The 24,566-nt window shown below is 38.2% G+C and overlaps 1 protein-coding gene across 32 annotated transcripts in view; it reads left to right on the top strand.

Annotated features, from left to right (window-relative positions):
• Window positions 1–24,566, top strand: part of DLG2 (discs large MAGUK scaffold protein 2) — a 2,335,250-nt gene that overhangs the window by 1,419,782 nt on the left and 890,902 nt on the right. For 3 of the 32 annotated variants that reach the window (XM_086384643.1, XM_086384638.1, XM_086384634.1), the window contains exon 1: window positions 17,432–17,551. The exons of the other annotated variants lie outside the window; for them this stretch is intronic. In XM_086384643.1, coding sequence (XP_086240769.1) covers window positions 17,447–17,551 — 105 coding nt within the window. In that variant the 5' untranslated portion in view covers window positions 17,432–17,446. Of the gene's footprint in view, window positions 1–17,431; window positions 17,552–24,566 lie in introns of those variants that run through there. 32 annotated transcript variants of the gene reach the window in all.

Genomic DNA, 24,566 nt, shown 5'->3' with positions numbered 1-24,566 from the left:
CCAGGTAGCTATCCTACAGGTTAGCTATCCATCAATATATTTAATTTTAAAATTTGTGCATTGCCCATGTACTCTTATTTGGCAGTATCCTTTCTTTTTATCCTGATTTCATTAATTCTGTATTTTTTAAAATATTTTTGTCTTCCCCATATATCTTATTGTATTTATGTCTTTGATATATATATCTGAGCTCACCAGCTGACTTCCAGTCATTTTAGTCAATGCTCAATTGTATATGATACAATCTACTTCATCTTCAAAATACTCAGAGTAAATTATAAGAACTATGAGATTTTCCTGGATCATTTACTTACCTGATTGCTACCAATTTTTTATTCAGTGACAGGACAATAATAACCAGTGTATACTGAATGCCAACCATGTGCCAAAGAGTATCTGGCTAAGTATGCATTTTTTCTAGAAGTCTTCATCAGCAACTATGTCATTTCGTCACTCATTTCCCCCATTTTCAGATGATACAACAAAACTTTAGAGAGAATTTAAGCAACTTACCCATGGCAACACTGACTGAGTGGCAGCCTTAGAATTCAAGCTTTTGCTGACTCACTCTCAAAACTTGCATTTTTTACACTGTTACCAAAAGCATAATTCTCGCTTTCTGGAAGCTGAGCATTACCTTTAGAGAGAGACAAAACTGAATTCTGTCTCTATAAATAACAAGCTCTGAAATCCCAGATGCATTACGCAGTCTCTCCCCCACTTCAGCTATTTGCCTGTTCGATGGGTACAATGCCTGTGTCGTGTGCTCTGTGTGCTTAGTCACTCGGTCGTGTCCGACTCTTTGCAACCCCATGGACTGTAGACCACCAAGCTCCTCTGTCCTTGGGGATTCTCCAGGCAAAAATACTGGAGTGGGTTGCCATGCCTTCCTCCAGGGGATCTTCTGAACCCAGGAATTGAACCCAGGTCTCCCGCTTTGCAGACAGATTCTTTACCGTCTGAGCCACCAGGAAAGCCTATATCATGTGGTTACTTTACTAAAAGACTTAGTACAGAGGAAGCTTAGTGCCGTACCTGGTATTTGGTGGATGTTCAGTAAATGCTAAATCCCTTTTTCTTGCCTTCACACAAGAAAATAATCATCCCTATGTTTCCAAAGCTTTTCCATATTTTTTTTTGAACCCCTAAGATTCCTGGTCTAACAAGGATTATTATTTCTGTTTTACAGATTTATATTTCTTTACAAGTAGAGAAAAGAAAGGCTCAGAAAAAGTCAAAGGGCTTAGTTTTGGTTGTACATACCTTGTAAGGAACGGAGCAAGGGCTTTATGTTTCTAACTCCTTTTTAGTACACAATATTTGCCTCTCATAAAAACAAGTAAAGTGAAGGCAGAAAGAAGGCTGTCAATAAAATCTAAAAGGTTCCTGTATGAAAAAATATTTTGCAGAAAAGTATTTGTTGCCTCTTCTATCCCTTCTTTCCCTGAGAGGCAAAAATGTGGAAAGAAATTAGGAAGGAAGAGTATGATCCATTAGGAAGATTGTTCTCTTTGCTCAGTGAAGGCCATAATTGAGTTGACATTTAAGAGTATTTACTTATTTCAGAGCTGCAGATACTCAGCCTTTAGCAAAGACTGTTTTGTAAAAGGCTAGAGGCTGCCTTGCATATTATGAGAATGAGTAAACTCAGTGGCTCAGATTGATCTTGCTGATCCTTGCTAATGAAAAGCAGCAAGTCCCCTTATAAAATGCCTTGCTATGTTATAGGTTCAGTTACCATTCCCTGTTCCCTGTTCCCTGTTGACCATCCAGAAAATGGCAATTTGAAATAGAGTTTCCTTCTTTGATCATCACATAGCACCCTAAAATACTTAAAACATATCAACCGGAAGAGGAAACGATAAACACGATCTCTTAATGCTGTGGTTTGCATTTAGGCTTTCCGAGCATTTCCCTTCCTCTTATTCATCACGCAAGTGAGGCAGTCACGTGTGGGTGCATCATCTCCCATATTTGTCTAGGATTCTCTCCCTCCTTCTCCGCTGGGCTCCAGGAAGTTGGAAGGTGATATTAAAAGCTTGCTTGTGAGTTTGGACCTTAGAGTAAAGGCTCAATTATTTAGAAGAATAATTTGCTCCTAACTCCGGGCCTGGAAAGATTACTTTTATTCATATTAAAAGAGTGAGTCACATCACATTCCCTTATGAGCTGGGATGCAGAACCTATTTTCCTCTATTGTATAAAAGACTTAAATCACAGTTTCTTTTTCAGCTCCCCACTGTTGGTACAATATGGGATTTTTCTGTATTAAGAAAATAGGTCAATAAAGTCCAAGGTTTGGTTGATTCTTCTAACTTTCCTAATTCCATCACAATAGCTTGGGCCAATATTCTTTAATTCCAAGATTGTAGCTTTACCAGAGAAGTAATGTCACCTAATGACTGTGCTCTGTTGCCTATTTTTGAAAGGGCAGCTCTTTTGTTACATTTGAAAGGACTTAAAAATGAGAAACATAAGGATTAACTTTTTAATTAGATATAATGATTATAAACTCTTCATCGCAGCAGTTTTCCTTTCATTATAAAAGGAAAGTTGACAGTTTCTGTTCAATTAATGTTCATTGAAATGTTTTTTAAATGAAACTATTGCTGAGTAGAAGGACATCAGAAAGCCTATGACATGATTAAGGGCCTTGCTTTTTGACTTTTTTATGGGGAAAGACTGCTGATTTAAAAGCATTTGTAAGGTTCATAAGACATTATATTTCTGCACATGAATAATATTTAAGTCTCAGGGCTTATAAAACTGAATATCACCAAATTTCACCCCACTATAAATGTTTGCAATCCTCATATTAACTGACCTTTGATCACATCGACATAGTTCAGTGAAATCAAATTTACAAGGCTTATTTTGGTGAAATCCATTGGTGATGATGGTATTGGCTTTCAACTTTAGAAGAGTTAACCTGACACTGTCTTGACTTCATAGTTTAATTTTAAATGATTTGGTTCATTTAATTTGAGGTTCTGCTATTGATGTATTATCGTTCCATATACAACTTCATTTTGAAATGAATAGGCCTGAACCTCATAAGCGATGAGAATAAATACTTTTCATGACTCTGAAACTTGGATTTATTGCCTGTTTTGGCCACAAATCACCTAGTTCTTACACATAAATCCTATCTGAACTCTCTGCATCTGTAGTACTCACCCCTCCAGTTTCTTAACAAATAACTGTAAACATTCTTTCAATAATAAATATTCTTTTCTTATATATTTTTATTGCCTAAAGTACCAAGCAGATATTTATCATCCTTACCCCCAAGAAGCTTTCTGTACTTTCTCCTTCCTGATGACATTCATGATATTAATAGTAATGATGATAATGTTGGTGAGAGCCAACATTTATTTACTGTTATTTATTTAGCACTCTGTTCTAAGAAATGTTAAATATAAGTGATTCATTCAATCCTCACAGTGATCCCAGGAGACTGATAACATTATTGTTCATTATTATTATTATTCCCAATTTACAAGTGGGAAAACTGAGGCTTGGTGAGTAAAAATTATTTACTGAGTAATTTCCCCAAATTTACTCAGTAAATAATTAATACAACAGACACAGACCCATGCATCATCTCCAGCAAGATTTTTTTATTATTTGCTGTTCCCTGCCTATAAGCTTTACTGTAATCAGGGACTGTCTTTCTCTCCACACTATTTTTTTTTTTTTTAATCCAAACTCCATTCCTTTGCTTTTCCATCTACCTTGCCTGCCCTAGTAATCCAAACTTATCTCTTATTGACTCTCCGATCCCAGTTATCTCATCAGGTAAATTGGAACCCTCAAAGGCATTGTCAGTAATCCCCTCTCCTTCCATGTGAAATAGACCAATAAGATATTTCTGAGTGTGTGAGAGAGGGTGTGTCTGTGTGTGTGTGTGTGAGACAGAGAGAGAGAAATGAAGGAAAGAAAAGGAGAGGGGTAAAGATAAGGGAGAAAGAGAAAAAAGAGGTAGGAATGGGAAAAGGTAGGGAAGGAGAGAGAGAGACTTACGCAAACACTAAGACATTAGTTACTCCTCAGTGGAGACTTACTGATTAGAGGGGGAAAATGAGAAGACGAACTTCCAAGGAGTTTTACTTTAGGGCCATTTTGATATCTTAAAAGAGTTGAGACGAAAGTGAATCAGTAAAAAAACAAACAAACATATATATATATATATATGATGGTGTTAATGGAGCAAAATATTTTGAAGACCAGTGCTTTAGTCCTGCCCCTGTCACTGTCTAAATTGCATAATCATAGGCACGTCATTCTGGGTCTCAGTTTCCTGTCTGTAAAATGGACACAAACATCCCAGCCTCATAGGATTGTTGTAAGAATCAAAGAAATACTTATATGCTGAAGAAAATGTAATGAAGATCAGGTTCTTGAAATGCTTATGAACTATTAAAATGATAAATATCTGACTTATAGACAGAACTTAGTAATAGAACAGAATAGAAATAAAAATATGTTTAGGCAAAGAAGAAAGATAATAGCTAATGATTATTTATTGGGTGCTTATTTTATGTTGGGCTTCTTTGGTGGCTGAGAGGTTAAAGAATCTGCCTGTAATGTAAGAAACCTGAGTTTGATCCCTGGGTCAGGAAGATCCCCTAGAGAAGGGAATGGCTACCCACTCCAGTATTCTTGCCTGGAGAATCTCATGGACAGAGGGACCTAGCAGGCTGCAGTCCATAGGGTTGCAAAGAGTCGGACATGACTGAATCGACTTAGCATACATGCACACAGTATAAATCCTGCTTTTCAAAACCTTGGAAAGTAGGAGTACATTAGGCACGTTGAAAGTAGAATTTAAAAGAATTTCTCTTTCCAACTGAGATTTTTCTGCTTAGCTGTACTTAAGCAGCCTGGAAATAAAAGATAATTTTAACCAAGTATCCTTCATGTTCTAGTTTATTCGGCAAGGCTTTCATTAAGATCAGAGTATCTTAATCTGTCGTGTGATTAGTTTTCTCTAGGCTATTTACTAGAGTGGACCACAAGGCTAAGAGTACCATAAAAGCAAATTCACTCAGAATAATTATTTTTTTTTCCCTCTTGCATCCCTATCACAACAGGAGAAATCCTGTCCGCTCCCCTTATATTGAATGTGCCATGGTTTGTAATAAGCATCGTAGTGAAGCATCACCGCAAACCACCAGGAGGCCCTCAGCATTTCGGCCCTTGAGACAGTGCGAGGGGCTCTGCTGATGCTGCACAGGCTGCAAGGACTCAGGGCTGCGGGGACCTCGGAAGGGGGAGAGTTCCAGTAATCTGAGAAGGCTGAAAAAAACCTGGTAATGCTAGTAAAGTGATTATGCTGATCAGAAGAGCCGAGAATGGTCCCCTGTCAGCTATTTATTGATAATGTGTTCTGCATGCCTGTCGTTCAGCCACTTGGCATATCTTTTACCTCAGTTTAAAGTGGTTGTGTTAATTCTGGCTGTCCATATGTCATGTGGTTTTTGCAATAATCAAACGTATTCATTTATTCAGCAGAATGTTCTGATCAAAGTGTAGAACAGAGCTTCTTAATGGGGGGAATGAATTTGGCTCCCCAGAGACAATGGGCAACGTCTGAGACCTATTTGGTTGTCACAGCTGGGGGAAGGGAGTGCTGCAGGCGTCTAGTGGGTATAGGCCAGGGAGACTGCTAAGCCTCCTGCAGGGCACAGTGGAACTGACACTTGAAGGATAACTGGGAGAGAATTCTGGAGAAGAGGTGGGAGGAGATATGAGGCAGGGTGACTAGCACTGACATGAGAAGGTGCTTCCTCACATTTTAAGTGCTGGGAGCAGGCCCGTGGGGCAGGGGAACAGAGCCGGGGGAGATGGCACAAGATAACATCGGTGGCAAGTAGGGGTAGACCAGGAGGGTGAGGATGAAGTGGATACTGTGGGCTCCTGATGAAGGCCTCTGTCTAGAGCAACTGAGTGGAAGGACTGGGATTTACCGGATAAGTAAACGAAAGAGAAGCAGATTTGAGGGGGAGGAACGGAGGATAAGAGCGCAGAGTTTGAAGGCGTTCAGTCTGAGATGTCTGTGAGATATTTGAGTGGAGATGACCAGCAGGCAGCAGGATATCCAATTCAGGAAAGAAATCTGGGCCAAGAATATAAATGAGGTATCCATTGGCAGACTAATATTTAAATGAGTGGAGAGAGAGAGGGTAAAAAGTAGAAGGAAAGAATTCCTAGTTGCAAAAGTGCTTTGTCACACTAGAAAAATGCTTCACAAGTATAAGGAATTCCTGTTATTTACCAAGTACAGTGCTCTTAACATCCATATATTTAACATCCATCCCTTTATTGAACAAACCTTTGCTCTCCTTTGTTATATGCTATGTAGGTAATATAGGTAACATTGTTATATGAAGGAAAGGGAAAGTCACTCAGTCGTGTCTGATTGTGACCCCATGGACTATACAGTCCATGGAATTCTCCAGGCCAGAATACTGGAATGGGTAGCCTTTCCCTTCTCCAGGGGATCTTCTGAGCCCAGGGATCGAACCCAGGTCTCCCATACTGCAGGCAGATTCTTTACCAGCTGAGCCACAAGGGATTATACCTATGTTATATAAATAATGTGATTGGATCTGGAGTATAGAGATTGGTAAAACTGACACTTGCTCTCAAAGAGAGACAGAAAAGCAAGTGGGGAAGACAGTAAACTGTTTTTTTTTTTTTTAACTTTTTAGTTATACTGGAGTTTATGTGATTAACAATGTTGTGTTACTTTCAGGTGTAAAGTGACTCAGTTATACATATGCATCTATCTATTTTCAAATTCTATTCCCATTTAGGTCATTATATAATATTGAGCAGAGTGCCCTGTTCTTTACAGTGGATCTTTGTTGGTTACAATGAAGTCTTAATGTCCTATGAATGAGTTTGTATAGCTTTCCTTCTGTCGGGAGAGTCCAGAGAAGGACTGAGGGCTCTTGAAATGGACAAAGATGAGGAAGACAGATTTGATCTGCCCCATATTTCTTTCCAGGTTAGCCCAAGCTTTAACTCTGACCTGAGGTTTACATGCTGTGACCTAGCATTTGGTAGAACTATGTTCAGACAAGACATGTTGTCCTGCCCGCTTCAGTCCATTTCTCTGGGATCCTCTGCTTTCTGCCCCTTATAGATCTGGGCTTGTGATTCCAAGAGCTGCCCGTGTAGTTCAGATGGTAAAGAATCTGCCTGCGATGGTGGAGACCCAGGTTCAATCCCCTGGTCGGGAAGATCCCCTGGAGAAAGGAATGGCAACTCACTCCAGTATTCTTGCCTGGAGAATCCCAAGAACAGAGGAACCTGGCGGGTACAGTCCATGGGGTCGCAGAGAGTCGGACACGATAGAGTGACTAACAGTACTACTACTGTGATTCCGAAGACTGCTCGGTGTATCGAGTAGCACTTTATCACAATCGCTTGCATTTCTTAAGCATATAAGAAATATATTGACTGATCAAATATATAGCACAATTCTCTATGAATTTTGGTATCCCACAGGTCGTATCATTCCCTCTGGAATACTGTCACATACAGTATAAATTCATGTTCTCTTTTATTTTGTTAAAGTCATAGGACTCTTACCCCATCAAAAAAAAGTGTTACTTTTCCTTAAAGAGGAGAACCTGAGTCAGTCAGATACGAGCTTTTGATAAGAGCCATGGCCAAACTCACCAGAGATCTTTGGAAACACTGAAGATCTGGATAAATATACTAACATATGTTTCTGAAGTTTTCATATACTTTTATCTATTTTAGGCCCTAGTAATAAAAATAGTATCAAATGAACACTGAAAGACTCTGTGTGGTTCCAGACACTGGGCAGGCACTGACTATCCATTGGCTTCTCTTTTCTAATCCTACAGTTTAGCTGGGGAAACTAGAAATTAAAAAATAATAAATAAATATATTCCAAATTAAGATAGGGAGAATGAACACTAGGAGGATATCCACTTAGACTGAGGTGTGATGGTAATCAGGAAAGACAAGTCTGAAAGTACATAAATATTTACTGATTCTGGTCAAATGCATGTTGAACAGAGAACCAAAAGATATGAATTTATCTTAGATCTTGCTTCTTTATTATGTTGGCTAGTTAGTGTTAGTCACTCAGTCTGTCCAACTCTTTGCAACCCCGTGGACTGTAAGCCGCCAGACTTCTCTGTCCATACTTAATTAATTCTTACTTATTATATTAATACATTAAAATGAAATTAGTTTCTCAAAGAATAATAGTAATAACTGTGCTAGTCTCCAATCTAAAGTTTTACAAATATTAACTCATTTAATCCTCAACAATCCTATGAGGCAAGTACTGTTATAATCTCAAATTTACAGAGAAGCAACAGAAGCAAAGAGAAACTAAGGATCTTGTCCAAGGTCATGTGGTTGGTATGTGGTGAAGCAAGTTAATGTTAACTTCTGTGGTCCTATTTCTGTATCTGTAAATTGAAAATAATATCTTCATGGAAATAAGATGGCTGCTGCATGAGAAAGTAGTTTTCTAAGAAGTATAATAGTAGTTTTCTATCCTTATAATTTTAATAGCAATCACAGTATCATTATTACAATGTAGGCTCTGAACTTGAAATATTGTGAGAAGAAAAGACCAGAAATTTTAAGATAAAGGAGCCCACCCTCAAGAGTTTACTCTCTTTCTAAAAAGATTATCAGCAAGGGCGATAATGCACATTTCAAAATTACTTGGGATATTTTTAGTTTAAGGCCATACTTGTAAATTCTTAGTTGAGAGAAAAAAGGAGATTATTGAGGATTAAAGTCTATCCATAGATCACTGAATTAGAGCCTCTGAAGGACATTTGAGGGATGGTTGAGTCTAACTTCTGTATTTTTAGATGAGTAATTGGAGCTTGTCAAAGCAAAATGACAGAACCAAGTTCTTGCTGCTAATCAGGGCAAGAATCATAGCTAAAAGTAAAGCTCCTGGATATGATATCTCAGCCCTTTCCTCTGGTTGAACTTTTTCATATTCTTTGCTTTCCTTCCTGCGAGAAAGTCAGTGCTTTCTAACCACCTCCCCACCCTAGGGAGATGGATCAACCTATCAGATTATAACATTAAATGCTAACAGAAATCATTACTTTGGATAAAGCCCAGGAGAGTGAGACTTTCTGATTATTTTTCTAGGAACTTTTTAAGGAAATTTTCAAAATAGCTCCAATGACGTCTAATTGATATTCAATGAACTGTGCATATTTAAGATCTGCAAATTGATGTTTTGACATATGAAACTATCCACTTATGATAATGAACATATCCTTCACCCTCAGACGTTTCTTCACACCTCTTTGTAATGCCTCCAGCCCACTCCCTCCCTCTGCCCATCGTACCTCCCCATCAGCAGTCTCTCCTGCCATGCCTTAGGTTAGCTGACACTCTCCACAGTCTATATAAATGGGACGATGTGGTGTATGTCCTTTCTGCTTCTTTCATTCAACATGACTATTTTGAGATTCACCCATGTGCTGTGGGTATCAATAGTTCATTCCGTTTTGGTGCTGAATATCATTCCGTTGTTTGGATATATCACAATTTACTTACCCACTCACTTGGTTCCAGGTTTTTACTATTACAAATAAGGCTGCTGTAAATGTTTTTATACAAGCCTTCAAATCAACATATACTTTCATTTCTCTTGGATAAATACCTAGGAGCAGTAGAATGGTTAAATCTTAGAAGGTGCATGTTTAACTTTTTAAGAACCCGTGAACTCTTTCCAAAGGGACTTTAGTATTTATATTCCCACCAGCAGTGTATGAGAAGTCCAATATTATACATCTTAATGAATCAGTTTTGTTTTTTTTTTTTAGTATTATCCCTTCTAATTGGAGTGTGGTAGTACTTTAATTTTTATTTCTTTAATCATAATGTTGATACCCTTTCACATGCTCATTTGAGACATATATCTTCATTTATGATGTCTATTAAAATGCTTTGCTCATTTTTGACTCTTTTATTATTAGCTTTGAGAGTTCCTCATATATTTTAGAAACAAATCCTATATTAAATATATAGTTTGTAAGTTTGCTTACATTTTCTGGCTTGTCTTTTCATTCTCCTAACAATGTTTCATGAAACAGAAAACTTCCATCTGTCAGTGTCCAATTTATTAATTATTTTTCTCTTATGGTTGTGCTTTTGGTATTGTATCTAACCTTTAGATCACAAAGATATTCTGTGTTTTAGAAGTTCCACTTAGGCTTTATATGTAGTTCTATATTCTATCTTGAGTTTTTAAGTACTAAGAGTTTGGTACCAAGCTATTGATGGCCTCAAAAAAAAAAAAAAAAAAAAAGAGCAACTTGTAAAGTTTTTTTTTTCCTCTTCAGTTCTCTGAAAGAATTTGTGTAGAATTAATTTTTTTTCTTAAATGGAATTCATCAGAAGCCATCTGGCCCTAGAGTTTCCTGGAGGTTAAGATTTTAGTTAAAAAATAAAACCTTTATTAGGAATATGGCATGGCTATTTAGATTGCTTATTTTTCTTGAGTGAGCTTTAGTAGCTTAAAACTCTCAAGGAATTTGTTCCATATAAGGGGTCAACTATATTGATATAAAGTTGTTTCCAAGATTTCCTTATTAGACCTTCCATGGCTATAGGATCTATAGTAATGCTACACTCATTTCTAATCTTGAAAATTTTTCTCTCTTTCATTAGTCTTGCTAACAGGTTATCAATTGTATTGATACTCTCAAGAAGTAGCTGTTAGCTTTATTTTTTTCTATTTTTCCATTTTCTTCTGTTTTATTTGGCTTCAATTTGCTAGACTTTTTTCTATTTTAATAAGGTGTAAGATGAGATCAACAGAGGATGAGATGGCTGGATGGCATCACCGACTCGATGCACAAGCGTTAGTGATGGACAGGGAGGCCTGGCATGCTGCAATTCATGGGGCCACGAAGAGTCAGACATGAATGAGCTACTGAACTGAAGCTGAGATCATTAAAACCTTCTTTCTTTTCAAATAAAAGTGTTTAGTGATGTATAGTGTTAGTTGCTCAGTCATGTATGATTCTTCGTGACCCTGTCTATTAGCACGCCAGGCACCTCTGTCCATGGGATTCTCTAGGCCAAAATACTGGAGTGGTAGCCATCCCCTTCTCCTGGGGATCTTCCTGACCCAGGGATCAAACTCAGGTCTCTTGCATTGCAAGCAGATTCTTTACTATCTAAGCCACCACAGAAAATCTATTATTTCCTTCAGTCAGTTCAGTTCAGTAACTCAGTCATGTCAGACTATTTGCCACCCCATGTACTGCAGCACGCCAGTCTTCCCTGTCCATCATCAACTCCGAGAGCTTGCTCAAACTCTTGTCCACTGAGTCAGTGATGCCATCCAGCCATCTCATCCTCTATCATCCCCTTCTCTTCCTGGCTTCAATCTTTCCCAGCATCAGTGCCTTTTCCAATGAGTCAGTTCTTTGCATCAACTGGCCAAAGTATTGGAGTTTCAGCTTCAACATCAGTCCTTCCAATCAATATTCAGGACTGATTTTCTTTAGGATTGACTGGTTGGATCTCCTCGCAATCCAAGGGAGGCTCCAGAGTCTTTTCCAACACCACAGTTCAAGAGCATCAATTCTTTGTTGCCCAGCTTTCTTGGTAGTACAACTCTAAATCCACACATGACTACTGGAAAAACCATAGCTTTGACTAAATGGACCTTTGTTGGCAGAATAATGTCTCTGCTTTTTAATATGCTGTCTAGGTTGGTCATAGCTTTTTTTCCAAGGAACAAGTGTCTTTTAATTTTATGGCTACAGTCACTATCTACAGTGATTTTGGAGCCCTCAAAATAAAGTCTGTCACTGTTTCCATTGTTTCCCCATCTATTTGCCATGAAGTGATGGCACTGGATGCCATGATCTTAGTTTTCTGAATGTTGAGTTTTAAGCCTACTTTTTCACTCTCCTCTTTCACGTTCAAGAGGCTCTTTAGTCCCTCTTTGCTTTCTGCCAGAAGGGTGGTGTTATCTGCGTATCTGAGGTTATTGATATTTCTCCCGGCAATCTTGATTCCAGCTTGTGCTTCATCCAGCCCAGCGTTTCTCATGATGTACTCTGCATATAAATTAAATAAGCAGGGTGACAGCGTACAGCCTTGAGTACTCCTTTCCCGATTTGGAACCAGTCTGTTGTTCCATGTCCAGTTCTAACTGTTGCTTCTTGACCTGTGTACAGATTTCTCAGGAGGCAGGTCAGGTGGTCTGGTATGCCCATCTCTTGAAGAATTTTCCACAGTTTGTTGTGATCCAAACAGTCAAAGGCTTTGGCATAATCAATAAAGCAGAAGTAGATGTTTTTCTGGAACTTTCTTGCTTTTTCGATGATCCAGCGGATGTTGGCAATTTGATCTCTGTTTCCTCTGCCTTTTCTAAATCCAGCTTAAACATCTGGAAGTTCACAGTTCACATACTGTTGAAGGCTGGCTTGGAGAATTTTGAGCATTATTTTGCCAGCGTGTGAGATGAGTGCAATTGTGTGGTAGTTTGAACATTCTTTGGCACTGCCTTTCTTTGGGATTGGAATGAAAACTGACCTTTTCCAGCCCTGTGGCCACTGATGAGTTTCCAAATGTGCTTGCATATTGAATGCAGCACTTTCACAGCATCATCTTTTAGAATTTGAAATAGCTCAGCTGGAATTCTATCATCTCCACTAGCTTTGTTCATAGTGATGCTTCCTAATGCCCACTTGACTTCTCGTTCCAGGATATCTGGCTCTAGGTAAGTGATCACACTATCTTGGTTATCTGGGTCATGAAGATCTTTTTTGTGTATAGTTCTTCTTTCCTTAAGTATTGCTTTAAGGGCATCCAACAGATGTTGATACATTGTGGTTTTATTTCATTCAGTTCAAAATGCATTCTCACTTCCTTTTGATTTCTTCTTTGGCCAGTAGGTAATTTAAGTGTGTTATTTGCTTGTCAAATATTTTGGGAATTTTCAGAGATTGTTCTGTTGTGGATACAACTTAATTTTACTATGGTGAGAGAATATATTTTCTTTGGCTGAATTCTTTTAAATTTATTATAATTTGATCTATGGCTCAGAATATGCTCTATCTTGGTAAATGTTCCATGAGCACTTGCGAAGATTGTTGTTGTAGGGTGGAATGTTTTTTTAAAGGTGCATACTCAGTCACTTCAGTCATGTCTGACTCTTTGCGACCCTATAGACTGTAGCCCTCCAGGCTCCTCTGTCCATAGGACTCTCCAGGTAAGACTACTATAGTGGGTTGCCATGCCCTCCTTCAGGGAATCTTCCTGACCCAAGGATTGAACCCACAGTTTCTGCAGGTGGATTTTTTAACTGCTGAGCCACCGGGGAAGTCCACATTTTTAAAAGTATATTAGCCTAAATTGATGGATGGTTTCATAAAGGTTTTACATATCCTTATAGACTGTAACTGCTTAGTATATTAATTATTCAGAGTAGTATATTGAAAACTCCAATTACAATTATGAATTTCTCTATTTCCCCTATTGCTTTGTTTTCTCCAGAAAACCATTTCTGTATCCTCAATTCAGCAGGTTCACTGGGTTCCACCTGGATCCCCTTCTTCTGTGATGTGGCCTAGACACTCAAGGTGGTAAATGGGGCAGTCACAGGACTTATCTCGTTTGTTTCCTGTCTCCCAGAGTTCACTGATTTTTCTTCTCTGTCCACATTTGACTCATTGTTTCATATGTTTTATTTTCAGTTTTTTTGGTTTTTCAGATAGGAATGTAAATCATTGCTCCATTTCTGTTGTCACAAAGTTATATTTAAACCAGTCCCAGCAGAAAGCTTTCAAATACAGACCTGTTTGAGCATGGCAGTACTACCAAATAAAAAGTACTTTTAACATTCTAAGTCCTTTAATCTAATTCAGAGGTATTTCAATATTATGGACATATGGCCTAGTGACTGAGGATTTAACAGAAATAGTAGCCATTACATATCAGGCATTGTGCTCACAAAAAGAAAATATGTATAACATTCTACTTTGTGGGCAGAGGTAAGTGCATACTGAGGGGCAGTTGGAAATAAGTAGAAAATTGACATTATATAATATTTATCTTTTTATCTTAGTGCTTACTTAGCACATAGTAGAGCTCAATAAATGTTTGTTAAACTGACCCAAACTGAATTACATCAAACATTAGATCAGGTTAAGACTCATGGTAGACTCCACTTGAATATCGAAGGTAATAGACTTTAGACTTACAGAAGTGATTGGGTATGAGTAAAAACATGATATATGTACTGAATAAACAAAAAAGCAATATGACTGAAATGATTGAGCCCCTAAACCCTCCGAAGTATGTCAATATTCCTATTTTAAAGAGTAAGGAATAAATATATGACATTTACTCTCTTGTGAGATTTGGTTTCACTGAATTTATGCACACTGATGCTCTAAAAATTGGTTAAAGCTAAGATTGATTGCCATTAGGAACAGGAAGCTACTGACATTTTATTCAAGAATAATAGTTGTATTCAATAATTGTTACTTGACTCCAGTAACAATCATGAAAAAGCCAAAGTGTTAGTTGCTCAGTCGTGTCTGACTTTTTGTGACCCCATGCACTATAGCCTACCATGCTCCTCTGTCCATGGAATTCTCCAGGCAAGAATACTTGGGTGGGTTGCCATGCCCTTTTCCAAGGGATCTTCCTGACTCGGGGATCCAAGCCAGGTCTCTTGCACTGCAAGTGGATTCTTTACCATCTGAGCCTTGGGTTCATGTTTTTTCTTTTTTTCCCAGAAACAACTAGTAATGATCTTTCCCACTCTGACCCTTTATTCTAGCTCTTCTTCAGGAATGCCCCCTACCTATCTCTGCAAGTCCTAATTATACCGTAACTTCAGTCTCTAGCCAAGTGCTAAATCTATGAAGCTGCCCTAATTTTCCTAGTTGATGTAATTTTTCTTTTCCATTGTTTTATAAATAGTTTACACCAGCTCTTTTACGACACCTACCCTTTTTTAACTGGTCTTTTTTTGTTATTTGTGCCCATGTATCATCCTTTCAGTTAAACTCTAAGCTCCTTAAAAACAAAAATCAACATCTGATATATCCATTTGCTCAAAATACAGTGAAAAAATGTAGCACATGGGAGATTCTTGATATGCTTCTTGGATCAATAAATGAATGAATGCATGATTCCAAGAGTGTTTTTCATGTAGAGTTTCTACATGCAGACTGTGGATTCTGTACCTTTTGGCCAAAGAGTAAGGAAAGAAGCATCTTTTAAACAATGCTGCTTAAATGAAAAACACAAGAAGGAATCTGATGAGCAATAGGTAGAAGTCCAAGGCAGGACAGAAGACCCAGAGACTGAGGTCTGGAGTAATGATGAATATTTGTTCAAGGTTTTCAGATAGCATATTTTGGAGGGTAACTTAGAAAACAACTTTTATTTTCCTGTTGTTTGATCAGAAATACAAATACCTGCTAGTGACAGAACACTTTCTGGGAGTTGCGGGCTGGCTGGTCGACAGTGCACGAGGAAGAAGCATGTGGCTGGGGCAGATGGGAGAGTATAGGGGCAGCAGAGTGAAGGCAGAGGAGGGCCCGTGGGTGTGAGCTGAACAGAAGAACACCATGAATGGGGGAAAGAGAAGGCTGCTTGAATTGATACCGAAAAACAAATTGTCTAATGGCAGGAGCCTTATGGTGTGTACTCACAAAATATTAAGGAAAAGCAGCCTCCTTGCAAATTAGCCCAGGTAGAAATTTTGAAAGATCAGTTCCACCTGCAATTCCTTCAGTTCAGAATTGAAAAATAAATGAAATAAGAGGCAAACTTTGCCTTTGAGACTCTCGCACAGCAAGGTCATTAGTATGAACTCACCCACCATCACCAGGGTACAAATGCAGAAAATCTAGGTAACCCAAATCATGCAGCTCTTCTAAAAATAATACAGCAAAGAATCCTTCATTTATGTTATCACGCTGTTTTCTACAAATTGTACCTTGTTTTACACTCCTTGGATTTTCTAGGTCAATTAAAAGCACAAGTTACTCATCATGCTATGTATTGCCCTCAGCTTACCCCTTACTCCTAAAAAGACATGAACAGATATCCCCATTGTTGGCTGCGTAATTAGTCCTGAGAACATAAATTCCTTTGGAACTTCAAAGTGCTTAGTACCTTACAAGGTGCATTATCCCTTGCCTCAATGATCCCACAGCCTAGGGGCTGGTGGAGCCACACCTTACCTTGTGGGCTCCTGTCTTAAGGGAAGGAACATTCCAAATCTGTTGCTATATGCTGTTGTTCAATTTTTACTTAGGTTCAACTTACACCTTTTGCTGGGCTTCCCAGGTGGCTCAGTGGTAAAGAACCTGCCTGCCAATGTAGAAGAAGTGGATTCAATCCCTGGGTCAGGAAGATCCCCTGGAGAAAAGAATGGCTACCCACTCCAGTATTCTTGCCTGGAAAATCCCATGGAGAGAGGATCCTGGGGGGCTATAGTCCAGGGAGGGAGGGTGTTGCAAAAAGTTGGACACTGAATGATTGAGCCTGCCTACATACCTTTTTGCTAAAGTGTGCAAGCGACTTATTTTGAATTAACATATTCCAGTGATGTGTAGCCCACTCTCAGGTCCCTGGAATATTTGAAGGTTCACTTTTCCTGGCATTGTTTATGTAAATTCTGCCTAGAAGAAGAACTAAATGTGCCTTTACCTAACATACGAAACAACAGAAAGGTCTTCTAATTACTCTTGGATTTTAAGATAAATTATTGACTCCTGTTGTACTCAAAGATTTTCTAGCTAGTTTTTAGAAATAACCCTAGATAAATAACTGCAGTTAATAAAGGCAGTGATACCCTATAGATGAAACATATATCACATCTAGATCATAGCTAAACTGAGAGAAAAATTGGACATATTAAATGACACTGTGAGAAGGCACGTATTTCACACAGAGCAGACAAGTGTAGACACCTGCCTTTCTGTGTGTGTGTGTGTGTGTGTGTGTGTAACCCACTCCCTTCAATTTTACTACTTTTCACAAGCTATTCAAATTCTACCTCCGGGGCCTGCCACCCAAGTCTTCTGGTGGAAATATTTTTTTTTACATTTCTCTCCCTCCTACTTCTTTCCCCCCACACACTTATGGTATGTGCAGTTTCGCCAGATCCGTGTAAAGACAGGGCAACACTGATGGGATTGCTTTTCACAAGTGTGGGAACGAAAATCCTTCCCAATGAAAACATCTGTCTCTGTTCAAGTCATGCCCAGTTATCCCCCAAAAGAAATGTTCTGATTAACTTTTTTTTTTAAGTCTTAAGATAGCAGTTTGTGTAGCAGATCTAATTAAGAAGTTTATGTAACAGATCTGCAGGGTTTTTTTTTTTTTTTCCTTCCTTCTTCAACTGGGTTCTTTGAGCTCAGTTTGAGTGTTACTAGCTTTCGCCATGCAGCGGCCAAGTGCTTCTCGGGCTGAAAATTATCAGCTTCTGTGGGATACTATTGCTTCTTTAAAACAATGTGAGCAAGCTATGCAACATGCATTTATTCCGGTAAGGGGCATTTCCTTTTATTTTCCTAGAGACTCTTTCACTTTCCTGCTATTTCTTCCTTTATAGCTATAGGTAAAATGCATATATTCTATGCATTTAAAGATGTGGTATCTTCTCTGTAGTTCTTGTTTGATAAAAATATGTCTTCTTTTGCTCTATGTGAAATCTGAATTATTAAAGGGTTAAATATTGATCGGTGAGAAAGAATAGACAGTGGTCCAGGGAAACTTACCCTACTGAAGATGGTAGTTTCTAAAAGTAACAAGTAGTAGAGAAAGGGCGCAAGATTGATATTCTTCATATTAACGTTTGAAACAGTCTACAGTGTGTATTTCCTGGCTGGTTCCCCCAAAAGCACTTAGAGTGGCTTGAATACCTTTTTGCAGTGGGTTTGATACTTAGATCAGGAAGCCAGAAGTTAGTTTTATATTCTGATTCTTTGCTTAGCCAAGTAAAATCTACCATAAAGCCTCTCCCTGAAAAGTGTGTTTGTTCCTTTAGAAAAGTAATGATGCTCTACTTAGAGATTTGTAAAAATGGCTTAGAAATGTGTATTTTGGAAGTGCATAGATACATAAGGTGAATTAAATAAGTGAGTCAGTGTCATTGTGTTTTCCACTGCAAATATAATGTTTGTGCTTATAAAGATCAAACCAGAACAGGCTGGCTACATTTGATAGGCTGAGGTGGGGTGAATGGGACCTGCAAGAAGAATATAAAAATACGTGATTCTTTAAGTAGCTCTTTTTTGAAGGATTGAGATAATCTATTAAAAATAAGAGAACACTCTTTAAAATTAAGACCCGCAGTTATTTGGAATTCTTTAAGAAAAACATTATTTATGACATAGAGTTGGTCTTCTTTGAAATACGAGTTGTTTTCAACTGACTCAAGTTAGATTTCATTATGTTTTTCTCGGTAACTGAGGAATCACCTGTTTTAAAGATTTAAAGTTCTTCTCATTGAATACTATTTTCTGGTTGGATCTCTGTAAGTTTATCTTAATTGTCGAGGACATAAAATATAGGTTTTGCAAGGGTTTAAGCCATTCTTGGCGGGAAGCTTTCTAAATCAGATTAAGTTGTAATCATTCTACTTTGACCTGGAATCTGCTGTGTAAAGTTTGCTTCTCCTATCTTTATTAAACTCTTCCTCCTTTGTTTTATCATGAAGGTTATGATACCCCTGGTGAAGCTCAAGTGTCTCCTCCTTTGTAGAGCTTTCTCTGGCTAGACAGAGCTGTTTTCTCCTATCTCAATTCCTTGAGATCTCAGGCACCTCCGATCTGTCACCCAAATTATTTAATCATATTTTCTTTTCGGTCTCTCTAATTATATTGCAACTTCTTGGAGTTAAGGAGAAAAGAAAAATATGTTCAAAAAAGGAAGCGATATTTGTTGGTTTTTTGTTTTGTTTTCATGTATCAAACTCCTTGAATATAGGCTGTATCTATTCCTAGGGCCTACCATAGTGCCTAGCACAACAGAGTGCTTGGTGAGCATGGGCGGAATGAGGGAAATCAACTGAGTGTCTCCAATTCCATCATTTCTAGTTACTACACGGCAGTTTTCATCAAGGGCTTTGTCTATACTGACTTCATAAAATTATTTCTATTCAAATCCATCCGGAGATAACAATAAACCTTGACTAAAGCACCGTGGTGGCTGCGATGGTGGGAGTGGTAATGTGTTAGTGCCGAAGACAGACCTTTCTGGGGAAAAATAGACTTGGTTTCAGTTACTGTAGTCCATGGGCTACTCTTCTTCCATTCCCGTGTCTGGGTCCCCATATTGCAGGCATTTATGTAGACATATTCAAGTTTTATTCATATTTTCTTCATTTTGACTCTTCTAAGTCTTTTCCCAAAGATATTAGGAATTTGCCAGTCTCTCAACTCTTCTCAGATTGCCTCCAAGTCTTGCATTAAATGTATCATTATGTCATCATAATTTTATGAGGACTATTTTTAGAAATCATAGCCATCATTAAAATATTACTACCAGTTGAAAATAATTCTGTTTAAACTGAACCTCTATTTAGTTTTAGAATATATAATTTAGATCTCAGGAAAGAGCTTCATTTATTCCATGTTTTATGTACTTTTTAAACCCAGTGATACGTATTTCATACACACACACACATTTACACACATATACATAACTGAGTATGTGACATTCTTGGCTAATAATACCCTTCATTTTTTAGGATATCCAGATATATTCTTGAACTACACATCTTCACAATGATGCATTAAGCATATTAAGTGAATTAAAAACTATATTGACATAATTATCTTCTTTAAAATAGATTTGTTGCCTTTTAAAATAAAACACTAAGAGATGAATGATATTTAGGAAGTGTAGACATACTTGGATGTAGCTGATCTTAGAAACACTGACCTGAAATCTTCACAAGCTGTCTGTGCATCTCCTGTAAATGTGGATTACTAACACTGCATTAGAATACGAGGCCACCTGGCTCGTCTGGATCATCTCTCACACTCACAATAAGCCATAGATCACAAGCAGTTTTTCAGCCAGTGCAGTTGGGTACTAATAATAAACCTTACATAAAATCTCAAGATACAATAATCTTCCCGAGAGAACCTCCATGTGCAGCCTAAAATACACGTTGGAGAGAGGAAACACAGGATAAAGACCGGAAAGTGCACTCCAACTTATCTCAACATCACTTTGGCAGAGACACTGCCCTACCCCTTGCCCAACTGGAACTTTAGCTGAAAAGCTGACTGTCTTTTGCTGAAATGTACAAAATCGGCGTTCCTTGTGCTGCTAGCCATCATGTTTGGTTTTGGTCTAATGTGAAGGTCATGCAGCTTGCCAAGCACTGGTTGAAATGCTAAAATGATTAAATCAACAGAACCCCTGATGATACTTATATGGAATTCTGCCCACCAGGAATTTTCAAATGGACCTTGTTGAGTGCCTTAAGTACCCATGAATTGCTCTAAGAATTAAGGGGTGCCAAGCTTCATAGATCTCAGTTGGGTTATGAAGATCAAACAGAATTTGATAATGATGGAAGAGGGCATTCTAAGTAGAAAGGAATCGTAAAGATATTTACTAATTGTGTAAAGATGGTCCATTTTCCATCTGATCTGTCATTCAACCAGTATTTACCAGATACATTTTATGTATCAGAAATTATGTAATATGCCAGGGAAGATAGCAATAAACAGCACAAGTTCAAACCCTACCTTGAGGGCATTTAGATTCAAGTGGATGAGACAAACATTAAATGAACAATTACATATATATCTGTACCACACACTTGAATACTATCCTGTAAGAGTTGTTCACAGTATTTGTCACAATTGTAATTTAATATTGCACATGTGCATACACAGATATATGTAATATACATCTATTATCAAAATAGTATAGCAATTATATTTTGCAAAGCCACTGCAAACTAAACAAATAAATCATTCTTTGCCAAATATTTTGTAGTCTTAAAATGCATATTAATTTCTTTAGCAAATAATTAGTACGTCCTGTCTGACACATCCCAGACTTGGTACTTTAGTATAAAAGTGATAGTATATGCTGAGCACTTATCGTGTGTCACGTACTGTTCTAAGTCCTTCATGTATATTTCACCCAGTTCTGTCAACAGCTCTCTGATGTGGGCACTATCATTTCCACTTTACAAAATTTACAGAAGTTAAGTAACTTCTTCATGATCACACAACTAATAAATGGAAAGGCCAGGCCTTGAAACTAGTTATCTGGCCCCAGAGCCCATTTTTTTATAGGTTCATCTAGTGAAGGAGAAAACCACTGAATCCAAAACCACTTCAGCATAGCATGCTGAAAGCAGCAATCGAGGGATAGACAAACCACAGTGCATGCAGCAAGGTGGACGTGCCCCATCTGCTTGAATGGAGAGGAAAGATGACCAAGGAAGAATAAAAAGAGGAGAGAGGTCTGGAGATGGCTTTAAAATAGTGGTGTATCAGGTGAAGGAAATGAGTGAGGCTGCCTCAGTAGGTGCAATGGCACTGAGGCATGAAAGAATAGTATGGAGCGAGGCATAGTCCTCAGTTTTCCTTGAGCCCTCATCTTCCTCTTTGAGCATTCAGAAGAGATATTAGGAACAACACAGGTGAGAGATGGATCATTTACTTAAGGTAAGAATCCTCTAGGTCAATCAGAAAAAGAAGAACAGAACAGTTATGGAACCACAAAGTGAAGTTCCATCTTTTAAGACAACTCACATTTCCTTCCATGGGACTTGCCTCACACAGTGTAACCAGATGATATACCTTCTGCCTCATTATTTCAACCCTGATTAACACTCCTTGAAGAAAAATAAGAGTAAGAAACCTACATCCATACTGCTTTAATCTACACTTTCTTGTTTCATCATCATAAGACCAACATCAAGTGGCCCTAATATTAATATCTCCATTTTAGAGGATCAGTACCTTGTTTAAAAATCATATAGATGCTATGACCATGAAAGAAACCAGGCCTTCAAACCCTAATTCCATCTGCCTTTCCCCTTCACCCCCATTGTGGTTCTTTGCCTGTATCTCTTGTGATGTTTCTCTGTTTTATATTATAAGCATTCGAAAGATTTCTCTTGTTTTCATATGACACAGTAAAGTCTTTGCAGAGCAAAACCATGTGTTTCCTTGGGAGGTAAATCTGAAAGGGAGAAGGTATATGTGTGCATATAGGGCTTCCCTGGTGGCTCAGTCGGTAAAGAATCCACCTTCAATGCAGGAGACTGGGTTCAATTCCTGGGTCTAGAAGATACAGGAAGATCCCCTGAAGAAGGAAATGGCAATCCACTCTCATATTCTTACCTGGTAAATCCCATGGACAGAAGAGCCTGGTGGGCTACAGGTCACAAGAGTCAAACATGACTTGGCGACTACACCACTACCATGGCTGATTCATTTTGTGGTCCAGTAGAAGCTAACATGATATTGTAAAGCAACTATACGCCAATAAAAGTTTTTTTAAAAAGAAAACAAAAAACCACATGTGTTTCCTCTGCCTACATATTACCATCCTAAGTACACTGCCTTAAATATGATGTTTACTAAACAATTCTGTATGTACTGATTACTACTTAAAATGTAAGAACTTAGGCAGCAGTGAGATGACAATGAGGAAATAATCCTTCTTGTCTCTAACATCCTTGAAACCTGTCTGTTCTGCCCCACCATCGCTTTCACAGACGCTGCCTCCAGCCCCTGGATGTTGAATTTAAACCATCGTAAGCTTAGGTCAGCTCTAAATAGGGTTTGTTCGGTGATGAGTTTCAGTCCTGGTTCACGGTGTTCCAAGTGTGTTTTGTCCTTTCCGGATTCTAAATACTACTTGACTCATCATTCTCAATCATGTCGGATTTCGTTTTCTATTTTATTCCTCTTAGCCTTGCTCTGCACTTGTGTCTAGTAACACCCCAGTTTTTAGTCTATTTTCTTCCGAAGAATATGAACAAGGCTAATAATGGAATTTCTATTAGTAAAGGAATAAAGATGGCACTTCATCTGTAGAGATGTTCAACCTAAAGAGGACCAAAAAAAAAAAAAAAACCAAAACTAGCTGAAGCGACCTGGATAATTGCAACAGCCTGGATCTGAATGAATGTTTACAGATTCCTGGTAAAATGGAATGGAACTGTCACTTTTGTTTTTGAACAAAAGACAAAATCTTGCTATCTTGTTATCTTCCTCTTGCATGCAGTTTGCATTTCTTTGACTGCTGGTCTTGAGATTTCTGTGCATAGGCATCTGGAGTCTATGAAAAATTAACGCCAGGTGCAGGATGCCTGGTCTTTGTTTCAATATTGCTCATTGTAAAATGTTTGTGTTGACTCATCAGAATGGGGTATTAGCACAGATATATCTTATGGTACAATGGAGTAAACCCCATCCTCTGCCACGCCGACTTTCCTCACCTACTCTGTAAACTGCAAAAATAGGGCCCCAAACATTTTTTGTTACAGAACACAAAAGCAGACGTTTGTTCAGGGTTAATAATAGCACCCTTCCTCCAAGCAACAACAAAAAATCACACACACATCAAGCACGGAAAACCTTTAATGAACTAATAGTAGAAAAGACTGTACTGCACTCTTTTTTTTAAATTTTTTTATTAAAGGGTAATTGCTTTACAGAATTTATTGTTTTTTGTCAAACCGCATCATGAATCAGCCATAGGTATACATATATCCCCTCCCTTTTGAACCTCCCTCCCATCTCCCTTCCCATCCCACCCCTCTAGGTTGTTACAGAGCCCCCGTTTCAGTTTCCTGAGACATACAGCAAATTCCCGGTAGCAATCTATCTTGCATATGGTAATGTAAGTTTCCATGTTACTCTTTCCAAACATCTCACCCTCTCCTCCCCTCTCCCCATGTCCATAAGTCTATTCCCTATGTCTGTTTCTCCACTGCTCCCCTGTAAATAAATTCTTCAGTACCATTTTTCTAGATTCTGTATATGTGCATTAGAATACAGTATTTATCTTTCTCTTTCTGACACACTTCACTCTGTATAATAGGTTCTAGGTTCATCCACCTCACTAGAACTGACTCAAACACGTTCCATAATGGCTGAGCAATATTCCATTGTGTATATGTACTGCATCTTTCTCCATTCATCTATTGATGGACATCCAGGTTGCTTCCATGTTCTAGATATTGTAAATAGTGTTGCAATTAACAATGGGATACATGTTTCTTTTTCAATTTTGGTTTCCTCAGGGTATATGCCTAGGAGTGGGATTACTGGGTAATATGGTGTTTTTAGTCCTAGTTTTTTAAGGAATCTCCATACCATCTTCCAGAGTGGCTGTATCAATTTACATTCCCACCAACAGTGCAAGAGCGTTCCCTTTCTCTACTCCCTCTCCAGCACTTATTGTTTATAGACTTTTTGATGAGAGCCATTCTGACCCATGTGAGGTGATATCTCATTGTGTTTTGATTTGCGTATGTTGAGCATCTTTTCATGTGCTTGTTAGCCATCTGTATGTCT

The sequence above is a fragment of the Bos grunniens genome, chromosome 29 (genome assembly GCF_055505025.1).
Source record: "Bos grunniens cultivar Pamir isolate PY7600 chromosome 29, Bosgru_T2T1.0, whole genome shotgun sequence".
NCBI lineage: Eukaryota > Metazoa > Chordata > Mammalia > Artiodactyla > Bovidae > Bos > Bos grunniens.
The sequence above is the reverse complement of the archived record's forward strand: the minus strand, read 5'-3'. Positions and strand labels throughout refer to the sequence as shown.